Source organism: Mastigoproctus giganteus, chromosome 14 (assembly GCF_048544385.1).
Source record: "Mastigoproctus giganteus isolate SK-2022 chromosome 14, ASM4854438v1, whole genome shotgun sequence".
NCBI classification, from domain to species: Eukaryota; Metazoa; Arthropoda; class Arachnida; order Uropygi; family Thelyphonidae; genus Mastigoproctus; species Mastigoproctus giganteus.
Genome location: NC_143588.1, coordinates 35,023,246 through 35,036,386, shown reverse-complemented (window position 1 = coordinate 35,036,386; position 13,141 = coordinate 35,023,246). Strand labels below are relative to the sequence as shown.

General features: G+C 36.3%; 1 protein-coding gene across 4 annotated transcripts in view; it reads right to left on the bottom strand.

The window, feature by feature from the left end:
* LOC150075060 (TATA-binding protein-associated factor 172-like) overlaps positions 1 to 13,141 on the bottom strand; it is a 934,682-nt gene that overhangs the window by 561,778 nt on the left and 359,763 nt on the right. For all 4 annotated transcript variants that reach the window (XM_090388242.1, XM_090388245.1, XM_090388243.1 and 1 more), the window contains exon 16: positions 5,873 to 6,021. In XM_090388242.1, the coding sequence (XP_090244368.1) occupies positions 5,873 to 6,021 (149 nt within the window). The remainder of the gene's footprint in view (positions 1 to 5,872; positions 6,022 to 13,141) is intronic.

Sequence of the window (13,141 nt, the reverse complement as noted above, 5' to 3'; positions counted from 1 at the left end):
TTCTTTTAGGCATTTGTTTCCAAAAAAGACCTGTTTCATCTATGTTAAAAACTTGTTGAGCAGTATAACATCCCTCTTCAATAATTTTAACAAATTCTTCTTTGAAAGTTTCAGCTCCTTGTTGATCTGCACTTGCGGCTTCTCCCTGTATTGCTACGTTGTGTAGGTTATAGCGCTTTCTAAATCTATCAAACCAGCCCTTACGAGCATTAAATGGTTCACATTTTTTTCGAGGTGTGCTTCCTTCAAATCTTCATATAGGCTCTTCACTTTTTCTTTAATAATAATTGAACTTAATGGAATTCTATATTGAATGTTATCTTCAATAAAATTATGTAGAAGTTTCTCCATTTCAATCATAATAGCTGGCCTAGCCCTAGTCAATTAGTTGCCTGCAGGGGAACAGCTGTTTTTCCAGCTGCTAAAATTGATTCTTTATTTTTTATGATTGTTCTTACAGTTGAACCTGCAAATCCTAAATTATTGCACACATCCACTTGTCGTTGAACGGAATCAATTCTCTTCAAAAGTCTAATTTAATTTTCAAACTCAATGTTTTTCTTTCCAATCTTTGTACCGCATCCAGAAATTGTTGCTTTTTCATTCTTATCCACCAAAACTCTCTGCAAATGTAACTGCATTGCACTGATTCGTCCATATGTTAAACTGATAAATTGTCCATATGTCAAACACTGTATGCACTGAATGATATCTAGAATTCCTCTGGCAAATGAGCTGAAGATGGTGACAAATGTTTTATTTATCTGAAAAGTTCGATTTTACTGTGCGGTAAAATCAAATGGTTGTTTATTGCATGAAAAGTACTGTAATCAATTATGGTATGATTCATGGAGAATGTTTTCTGCTTCAAATGGATGGAAAGTACTTGTCAATATTCCACCTTGAAATAATATCAAGAGACGTGAAAACAGTAACAATTGGTGTTTTATTCTGAGAAATCCCATACAGTAAAATCAAACAGGGAAATTACCCTTTATGTTACCAAAAGTAATTCGTTATGGTGGGGGAATGTAAACAGATGTAAATAGTTCTAATAGATGTATTTGCCAATATTCCCAAAGGGGATAATCTCACAGCAATGCAGCTTAGAAGACAGAATGGAGTACATAAGGCCATTTGGATAGTAAAACAAACAAATTTTATGTACTTCATGATGACCACATGGTCAGAGGAGTTCAGAAGACAAGAGAATACAAGAAACAGCACTGCATTTAGTGCTCATAGGATTGATTGTGTGAAAAACTTTTCGCAAGTTATAGTTCCCACAGTAAAACAAAAGAAGAGATAGGGAGTAAATCTATTTTTCAATAGGGTACACAATATCTTTCTATTACAGGTCAAAACAGAAAATGCAGACTTCATAACAGCATATGACACTGGATGGTAATTTTTTTCAGCTTGTGTACTAAAAAAGAATTTCTCCCTTGAAACTATCCACACCAAGAATATATTTGAAAGTATCAATTTTGTACATAGAGTAGAAATTATAAAAATAATTACTGTACTTAATTTCATGGTGGCTATTTTCTCCTTTTGCCAAAGAGAAAAAAAAAAAAAAAAAGGATTTAAAACGGACTGGACTGAAGCAAGATTTGCCAAAAATTGAATCTGTATGCTAATAAAATAGTGTTACAGTGAGTTTTGCGAGCGTTATAGTGAAATACAGGTTATAATATAAGAACAGCATTATAGCGAATTAGAGTAAAGCGAACCACGTTATAACGAAAGCCTGCTGTATTTGGAAAGTTAAAATATCCCATTACAAGATATTCTGATATACTGGCTCATTCTATTTCTCTGCACAACTGTTCGTTGTACTCATCAGCGTCACTATGCCTATAACATACTCTTCCTCTCATTTTCCCTTTCCCGGTGTTTATATCACACCTAACAGACTCAACACTGCATTGTCCACCAACATCAATTCGATGCACTTCCTTAGATTTTGTGTGTTTCTTAACTAACAGCATAACCCCTCTTCCCTTCTTACCCTGTCTGTCCTTCCTGTAAACATTGTGCTCCCCAAATTCCAGTTCTGCACTGCTTATATCTGTATGACACCATGTCTCTGATATCCCAACAATATCTCCCTTTGCTGTCTTGATCAGTGCTTCAAATTCATCAATTTTATTTGCTACACTTCTAGCATTAGTGTACATGCAAGTATACATGCACTTGTTCTTACTCTTAGTTACACAGCCCATGTATTTACTTGTTCCAAGATGCCTCCCAGCAGCTCTTGAAATCCTCAGCAACTTGCTCTCTAGGTTGCTGCTCATTAACAATAGAAGCAGTGCAAGAATCACTTTTGCTTCTGCCTGCGAGTACCATTAATCTTTTATTCTGTAAATCTCCCCAAACTAGCAGTTTTCCGAACCAGCTAACACTGCCTCGATAGCATCAGCAAATATTCTTGCACCCTTTCTATTTAAGTGTATCCCATCCCTGTAGAAGCAGTCTCTCTTGTCAGCAAGCACAGAGCACACTGAAAAAAAATTCTACCCCAGGAGCTTTGCACAATCTCTCCAGGGCCAAATTGATTGAGAAGGCTCTCTTCATATACTCCCCCCGATCGTGTCTGGGCAGACTTGCAGACACTTTCAAATTTAACCCTAACTCGTGACTTTTTTTTCAGCATTGACTTTTACTTGTTAAGTAAATCTGCAGATCTCTTACTGTTAATAATTTAATTAACAATGAAGTCATTAGTCTCAACGTGTCCAACAATATCACCGTTTGTGCCCTTAAAAGATGATATTTTCTCTACGTCATCAACTTTTGCCCCTGGCAGACATACATGGGTCCTTTTCCACCTATCATTTTTGCATACTATATTCCTCGTCTCCCTGTCAATAGAGTTGCCGACAATAACTAGTTCCTGTGGGACCAGTGCATTCAGCCTTGGAGATTGCCGCTGTGTTGTTTGACGCACAGGAGTGAGCTCTGGCACTGAGTTAGGCAGCTGATAGCTTGATGGATCCCCCATATTAATTTCTTCGAAGGCATATTTACCCTACACCTCAAACTCTCATTGACGCCCATCAGAACGCTGAGTTGGTGCTTAATTTCTTCACTTCAAAGACATTCTCCTTGGTGATCATGTCCTGTTCTAGGCAGGTCTGCAAACATTTTGCACATTGTTTTAGACAATGTGCATTGTTTTAGAAAGCTGTGATGTGCCAGAGAATCACCCCCCCTTCGGTTCTCCCGTGAGCCCTAGCACTCTGGCTATTCTGTGAACGCTGCTTTGCTGCTCTGGTCTGGGTTAGATTCCGTTTATGTATGATTTAATTAACAATGAAATTTAATAAGATTAATAAATTTTATTGATAATACTATATTAATCTAACAGATTTCTGATACACTGCTAAGTATTTCGCTATCCAGTTTTACGTTAAACCTTACAGTATTCCGTATCATATAACAATGGCGGCAAGTAACGAACATAAAATCTATGGACACAAAGTATTAACTTTCAAAATTGCTACCTAAATTCAAAATAAACCACGGAACTTGGCTAGAACTATAAAGCTACTTATATAAAATAATTTAGTACAACAATTAAGTCAATAAAACGATTAAATATAAATGAAAACTTAGCATTTGCCAGAGCTACAAAAATCTTGACCAACGTGTTAGTAACCTTGTACCCAACATACATCATGGGTATTGTTCCTCACTTGCTATTGGATAATCAAACGGACTGCAGGAAAGCCATCACAGTTTATTTGTTCGAAAAATTTGTTCGTGACATTTTCATTGTTTCATGACGACAAAAGCCATAAGCATCCACTACTAGGTTCATTTTCCAGTGTTTCCTGTTCATTTTTAAACAATTGAACCACTTGTCGTTGTTATTTGGTATTTTAGGAGCATTAGCAACTAAGGGCATATTGCTCCGGGGATTGCGGTGGTCATTCCCTGACCTTTTGCAACCTCTGTATTTGGTGGTCACGGGCTTGAACCCTGGTTGAACCACTTGTAAACTACTGTTTTCTTCAAGCATTGTTTCCATAAACTTTCTGTTATTCTTGCACAGCACTTTTCCCAAGTTTAAAGAAGAAATTTATGTTTGTGCACTATTCGAACAATAATATTCCACAATCAAGCAGCTGTGACACACACACACAAGTGAAGTGGTCAAGCTAATTCTCACTTGGCATGCGTGTGCACCAAAGTCAACATCAATGCCCCACAAAACCTTATAGCCACACAAACCATTTAAATACCAGTACGTCTGAAAGTACAAAGTATCACACTATTCTAAAAGTTTCTGAAAAGAGTCAATGATGTGATTCCCAGAGATAACGTTCAGTTTGGTGATTATATTTTTGTTTATGTCCCCTTTATGTCCTGAAATCTCTTTCCTTTGAAGGCAAAAATGGTTTTCATCTTGTGAAAGAGGAAGAAGTCTGTTGGTGCCATAGCGAGAGAGTTAGGTGGATAGTTGAACTGAACAATGACATGTTTCATCAGAAAAGTCTTCACAACAAGAGTAGAATGAGGAGTGGGGGAAGGCACTGTCATGCAATAAGAACCAGGTGCATTTCTTTCAAAATTGCAGCCTCCTGGAAATTTGCTTCAATAGTCTTCAAAGCACATGTAAGCCGATCACAGCTTTGACTCTGTCTCCAATTTAGGTACAAATTTCCTTGTTAATCACACCATTTGTCAATAAACATGATAATCCTTGTCTTGTTTCTGGATTTCTGTAAACAAAACATTTTGGGATTTGGTGATGATTTTGAAATCCACAGAAAGCAATGGCTCTTCATCTCTGGGTCATACTGAAAACACTCACCACTCATATCTGGTGACGATACAGTCAAGGAAATTAGGATTGTCTTAGCAAATCTGGATGAAATCTTCACATGCTAACACTCTTCTTTGCTTCTGCTCGCCCTTGAGGCTGTACAGCATAAATTTTGCACACCCCATCCTTTTCCTAACTCTTCATGCAAAATTTGTTGAAATATCTCCTTATTCATACCCAACATTAGCCATCATTCTGAGGGTCAAACAGCAATCTCTTGCAATGTCCCAAACTTCTGCAACTCTGGCCTCATTTCGAGAGGTTGACAGATACCCATTTCTTGGGTCATTGCGAACATCCTCATATCCATCTATGAACTGCTTATACAATTCAAACACGCTGGTACAACTTATTGTTTCATTACCAGAAAGTAAGGATTATGTTCCAAGAAGGAACATAACCCTTAGTTTTTAACGTTACATCTGTGCTACACATTTTCCCAGTTTAAATCAAAATATGATATCCTTTCATTGCTTCATGGCAAAATTGTGACACAGAATATTAACACTACTAATGCAACAAGGTTACTTGCAACGTCTCTCTATACCAACGCCTGTTGTTGGAGGAAGTCTGAAGTACAACAAATCACTTCAGTTTATTTTCAAGCTTATTGAACATAACTATAAAAAAACTTTATTGTCACACCTTGTGTGTGTGTGTGTGTGTGTGTGTGTGTGTGTGTGTGTGTGTGTGTGTGTGTGTGTGTGTGTGTGCGCGCGCGCGCACGAGCGCACATGTGAGTGGTTGCGTGTGCTGAATAGAATAATAAGAAAGTGGAAATAGGAAGGTAAAAAATGGATATAAGAAAATATAAAAACGAAAATAAGATGAGGAAGTTTTAGCGGATCTTTTTTTTTTTTCTTTTTTTTTTGTGAAGCTCTTCTGAGGTGTTTTCTTTAATAGCATGAGATTTAGAACCAAAAGCATGACAACTGGAACTATACTGTAATCAGAGAATATGTTAATGAAAGTATATGAATAACACTCTTTTAATAATATTTCTGTAAATCAACTACTTGTAAGGGAAAGTGATATTACCTGGCACCCATAAATCTTGCTCTAGATATAGAGCGCTCTCTCTCTAACTGGTTCTCACTTACTGATTCCACACCACCAATGTAGAAATGATCTTGAAGTTCCTTCATGTCATTAGAAGTAGATTTGTGACCTCTGCCATGAGTTTTGTCCTACAAAATAAAACATGGAAAGCAGTAATTTTAAACAAAATTGTAGAACAAATTATAGACATTAATAAGATATTGAGTGAAAGTTTCATACTCCAAAATGAAAAAAGGAATGCACTGAACATGTGATTATTAAGCAGCACAAGAATATTACACACATGGGCTTGAACCCTGGTCTAATCAAGAAGTGTATACTATGCACTGCTGTTCCTGCCCACCTGGCTACGGAGGCGCCTTTTCATTTAACTAGCTCTCTTATTTCTATTACTTTTACTCTTGTTTCCCGTTATCTTCCTCTTTCACTAGTTTTTTTTGTCTAACTATTCTCTTCCTATCCTTACTGTTTCCTTATTATCTTTCTATTTCTCTCCACTCTTCTGTATATCTTCAATACAGTGGAGAGTTTTTCCATCAAAACTATATATATACACATAACAATGTTCAGCAAGAACCCAATTACAGTGTAGGCTTATACAGCTTGAAAACAGGAGATTAAATATACTATTTTTAAGATAGCTAGAAAAGTTTAATTAAAAATTACTTTTGAGGTAGGTATAAAGAACTTTCTTGGTTATATGGCAGAATCTCAATTTTCCGGGATAGATGGTAAAAAACTAATCCCGAATAATCGATTTCCCCATTAATCCAAAAATACAGAAGTCCCTGACATACGTAAAAGATACATTCCAGGACTTCTTACGTCCTCGAGTTTTATGTAACTCGGAAATGGCTAATAAGATATTGCTACTATATTATTATTGACAAATCTGAATTCGGCACGATACTTGTTAATGTTTGACCATTTTCATAATTTCAAACGCAGAGGAAGCAATATTTGTAATGCGCTTATGCCATATGAGATTAGAAGTCAGAGTAATCTCCAATAGAAATATGTGATCACATCTAGAAATCTGAGTGTCGTTGAAGGTAAGCATAGGAGCAGAAGAATCCTTCTTAAGAAAATAAAAAAAGGAGACACAAAAACAGGAGTATTTATGTCTTTGGAAAAATAAATACCCACAGCAGACTCTCGATTTACCAGGATTGGATTAACCGGGACACTTCAAGACTCCAAATTTAAAAAAAAAAAAAAAAAAAAAAAATTCAAAACCAAAAATCATAAAATTCAAGTAATGACTAGAATACAGTAGTTATAAACAGATACTGACGTTTTGCAAGTCGGAAATAAACGACAAGAAGCAGCATTATAAGTTGTCACTCAAAGATTAGAAGAAGAGAATTGTAAGAAGAGAAGATTCTTACAATTTATTTATAGTTTTTTTTTTTTGTTTTTTTTTCATATGATTGAAGATTTCAGTGAAGGGGACACACATTTCACCATAATAGTAAAAACCTACAGAATTCCAGCTATCGGTATTTTCGCAAATGCAATAAGTTTACTATCTGCTTATAATTAGATGCACAAAGAGAAAAGCCCAAATAACACGGAAAGTGCAATCTGTTTTTATTGTTTTATGGTAGTGACCTCCAAAAATGTGCTTTAGTAAAATGTGAGCTTGTGCGAGGTGATAATAATAAGATTTCATCTTAACCCTGTGAAGTTCTTTACAGAAAATTTCGTTTTGAAAGTTATCATGGTGCCGACTAAGTGAATAAGTGACAACGATACTAGTAAATCTACCAAGAAAAGTAAAGCAATCGATTTGGATTAGAAAATTAAACTAATAAGAATGTATCAAATTAGTGAAAGATTGACAAGTAACATGCTGAAAAAGAATTCAGATTTGTCAATAATAATATAGTAGCAATTTGTTATTAGTCATTCCCGAGTTACGTAAAACTCAACGAAGTAAAAAGTTATGCCTTAGCTTGCGTATGTCGAGGACTTCTGTATTTTTGGATTAACCGGGAGTTGTTTTTTACCATCTATCCCGGAAAATCGAGAATCTACTGTATTTATTTCTCCAAGTGGAGAAATACCATGTTCCTGAAGCTTTATTAACATCAAGACTGTTCAAAATCCTTCTGACATCCTTTTGATGGAGAGACCACAGGATGCATTCATTGGAGCATACTGGGCTTGTTGGGAGGTAGTTTACAAGGATCACATGAGTTAGAAAAAAATAGGATGCTAGCAGGTCAGCTTTATGTCTAGCTGAAGTACAAACTGAACCATCTGGTTTTGATAGAGGTGGGAACAGAGATGGGCAAAAAGTCGCGGTCAACAGCTCTAGCAAGAGACCAGAATGCCTGGCTACCATTTGGACAATGAGCAAGTTTCCTACTCTTAGCCTATTCAAATTCTCGTTTGGACTGATTAACAACTGCTTTACAATTCTTTCAAACTTTGTTATAGGAAGAAAATGAACCTGGAGATTTGTATATGAGCCAATTACGATATGTGACATTCTTCTCTTGAACAGCCCTAGCACATTTATTGCTAAACCAAGCTTTAGATAAAGTAGAAGATTTTAAGGTGAAGTTTGGAACAAAGGATTCCATCCCTTCGAGAATAATTTCACTGACACGATCTGAGCAAATGTTGACATCAGAAGTTTAGAAACAGTAATCCGACCAAGGAAAAGAATAAAAGACATTTTGTAGATCATCCCATTTTGCATTCTTGCAATGCTAAACAACATGAGGTTGGGAATGGCCATGAGAGAAAGGCTCCATTGGAAAAGAGACCATCAAGTTGTAATTTGAGGAGCCTAGAGGACCACTCACCTCAACAGTGTACTTAGAAGAGTTATTTGAAAGGAAAAGATAAAGGGCGTTGGCTGTGTGGTTATGATTGTCTGGTAGTTAAATGAAAAAAACCGTACCAAGTCATTAGTAATTGCAAGAGCCACAGCATCTTAATCAGCTGGGTCTGTATGACTAGAAAATGAAGCCAGCTGTAGTTGCAAACATTAAGATTACCAAGGAAAATTACCTCACTGTTAGAAGAGTTGGACTGAAGAAAGTCGTGTTTCACAGAGAAGTACAGAGTTCCAATTGATTAGTGGACTTGGGAGAACGACAGAACCAACAGATGAATTTGACAGAATGTGGTAGAGAGAGAGATTTTAAGCCAGCTAAGATCGAAAAGAGGGAATTCCAAATTACTAAGTTTCTGACAGGAAATATCAGAACGGACATATGTACAAGTACCACCTTGGAAGCAAAAGGAATCGTACAGCAAATAATTCAGACAGCTGAGATGAGCAGTGGTTGAATCAAACAATAACTAGGATTCTGCCAGAAAACAAACATTGGTTTTGGCAGACTGTAAGTGGAAATCGACATCACTCAGATTAGAACTGAGACCACGTATATTTGTGCAATTAATGAGGAAGTGTTTGGGAGGTTTAGATCTTTTTGCAGATAAGTTTGCTCTATTAGTTTGACAATTCATGGTGTGTTCAGTAGTAAAAAAAGGTGGGCAAGGGGACATGATGTACGAAGTAATGAAATTTTTGGATACTGTATACACCTAGTAACAATATACCCAGTCCCTTGACATAATGTGGCCTCGACAATGCCCCCGCATGCACACTACTCGGACTCCCTCCTGTCAATATCTGGTAGAATAGAGGAAGATAGATTATACACAAACTGATTTAGAATCCTTCTAGAGAATTACCAAATAGGTACAGTCCAGCGTACTCACTAGCGGCCAACCTGCAAACACTGTTTTAGAGCTGTACCCTTGAAATGTAAGGAAGATTTTATCTCGCCATGATGTCCAGCATAATCTCAAAAGACATCAATCATACTGCATGAGAGAAGAGATGGGGGAGGAGTAGAGGGGCAGCATTCCCCCATGTGGTGTGGGTACCACACCTTGACCCCTGCTTACGTTGGTTTGCACCTTGGTAGTTACCCACAGTGTGCTAGGTGCTGTATTATCTAGAGGAAGCAGATTAATATCGATTTTTGTTTGATTAACTAGAGCATAGGTTCCCAAACTTTTTCGGGCAATCGCCCACTTAGCAAGACAAATTTTGTAACCCCCCCATTATAACAGTTTTCCGCATTCAAGCTGTTTGATATTTTCGACGTAAATAGCAACTAATGATACATTACTGCTTATGCCATTAAATTATTGAAAAAGTAGTGGCCAATATGTGCTTCATCTTGAACACAGTTATTGCTATACCAATTTTGATGAAACAGAGCCCATATGCAAAGATTGTAAAGTGTAACCTCGAATAACATTATGCACAGTTTCATACAATGGTTTAAATATGATACATATTTAAATACGGAATACATATTAAGAGATTGCAAATGCATTAGTAAGAATCTTATTGTAATAATTAAAACACCATCAAATATATTACAAAATTGTTTATTTCGAACTTATAAAGTAAAAATACAAAGCAAAAATAACAAATTAATGTGAAGGATGAGCCTGATGCATTTTTAATAGTTTGTTAATATCAGGTTCAACTTTCATTAAAAACAGTTGTAAATCGCTACGCTCGGTTATATGCAATCGGTTCCTTTTCTTAGATAGCAAATTTGCTACAGCACTAAACCCACGCTCAGCCAAATAAGATGGAAATGCAATTAAAAATTTCTGCACTATTTCCCATAATCCAGGATACAGTGTCGGTATTGATTTCTGAAGGCAGAACTCTTAGTATCCACTTTTGAATTTTATTTTTAGTTCTTCATTTGTTGAGTTCTATGAGTTCCTCTTCTAAATTTGATGATCCTGCTGTGTTTACATGTGAGAAAGGATCTAGAACCCAATTTGGTATATTCACGTTTAGAATATCCTTGAATTGCTCATTGAAATCAGCATGGAGAACCTCCAAGTGTTGGCAGTATGTAAGTAAATCTTCCTTTTTGAGACACTGCTGATAAATTTGAAAAGTGGCTATATTCCCCTTGGCCTAGACTCCACTTGAACAGAAGAAGTTTCCCCACAAAAGCGGCAATAACGTTTTTTGTTTTAATTAAATTCCATTCATCACCGTGTAATTGTAGATTGACTTCATTAAATATTTTATAGAGGTCTGTCAAATAAGAGATGTCATTTTTGGATGTAATCAGGTTGGCCCACAATCCGTCATCTCTGTTTTCTAGGAACTCTAGTACTGAATCAAACAAATTGTAAAATCGATTCAGACAAATATCTTTCGAAAGCCAACGAACTTCTGTGTGAAGCAGCAAACGATTGAAATCTTCATCGTTTTCACTACAAAGTTGGCTAAACAATCTGTCACTCAATGAATTGCTTCTAATCTTGTTGACTGCTCTAATAACGTAATGGAGCAATGTATGCAGGCGTTCACTTAAATTCTTCGCAACTAAATGTTGCGAAGAAACTTCGCATGCATCTTGCCTGGTGTGCAAACGAAATGTGTGTGTATATATATATATATATATGCTACGAGTAACGGGTTGTTTTATATGCATTTGATACCATCAAAAAATTTGAGGGAAAAATTGAATTTTCACTATCACACACACTCCCGAAAAATTCACCATAAAGTGCCATAGGCTTGCTTGCTTGAATTCCATTCTGAGCTGCAAATGTAATTTCACTTCTCTTGAGCTGACAGAGCTGCTGTTTGCCGAATGAAGGAAAGCGGGGTTCATTTTAATTAAATTTCCACTTCCTTTCATTGACTTGGGAGAAAAAAACTACTTAGGGGAGGGAGTTCACCCTTTCTAGTCCGACCCTAAGGGAAAGAGACATACAAGTGTATTTGTAAGTTATTGGCGGCTTCCAGGGTTTCCCCTATATCCGCCGTTTGTTAGGCTTTTTGCCAAGTTGCCGGCTTAGAAAAGAAACTTAAAAGAGCATCTAAATATAAGAAATATATATATTACACACACAAAAAAAAAAAAAAAAAAAAAAAAAGTTTAAAGAATTTAAATTTTTAATTTTTTTTTTTTTTTTTTTTCCAAAATTCAAAAACTTAAAACTTTTGCATCTGATAGATGAAATGTGTAATTAGGTGTGCATTAGTGTTATGTTTGCGTTGTGTGTTTGCCGGCACCTGGCATTTAGCAGTACGGGGCTGTGGCAGGTTTGTGTTACAGCCCCTCACTCCCATCCCTAGCCACGTGGAGGCAGCCAGGGTCTACTTTTTCTTATGGGGACGCGGACTGGTCCGGTCCTGTGGTTGATTCTTTGGACTTCTGGTGTCCCGTTAATTTGATCCTGTGTGACTGGGTAACGCATCAGGGAAGGTCCCCTCAGAGTTACCAGGGCACACCTTTAGTTTTGTTTCCTCTTAGTAATTAAATATTATAATTAAAGTAAAATAAAATAAAGTAAAATAAAGTAAAATAAAATAAATAGAATAAGGTTAAGATAAAGTAAAATATAACAAAACAGAGTAAAACAAAATAAATAAAATAAAATAAAACGAGATAAAACATAGTAGAATAAGATTAAAATGAAACAAATAAATCTAATCCATCTCTTGCAGGGCCCAATCCTGTCCAAGAGTGGTAGTGATGGCACATATTGTCAAGGTGACATGGCAAGAGATATACATTAATATCATTAATTATTGATTGTCTGATATACAGCAGCACGAACACCGCCATTCCTCAGACATCATCATTCTTTGTTACACATCATTAACATTACACATCAGGCAAGTTTTAGTCTCTTAGTTCCTTTAGTCTCTTTCCTTGGAGTCACTTCATAATATTTTTATATTTATTTGCTATATAATATTTATTATATTTCTTTATCTAACGTGATGTTTATCTTATTTTGTCTAGTCCCACTCTTGCAGGGCCTAATCCTGTCCAAGAGTGGTAATATGGTATTGTTTCATGGGTGACAAGGCAACAGTCATTTCTGTGTATGTCAACTCTTGCAGGGCTCAATCCTGTCCAAGAGTGGCAGGACATGGTATTTCAATATGAGGTTATTTTTAATTAATTTTAATTTAATTCAACTATTATTAGATTAGTTGATGCTATTAATTGATTTATGGTACATTCAAAGTTCATGACCATCTCTATGGTTCTCCGAGGTGTCAGGATGGTAGTCAGTATGTCCTGTTTCCTTTGTCACCTGTTTGCTTGTAGTAGTGTCCTTTGTTGTCTTAGACCTGTACACTGGGTGTGTAGGTCAGCATCATGCCCCCTGTCTTCATTTTTGTTGTTTTCATTATCACTGCATTACTATTGTTCATGTGATACTGCT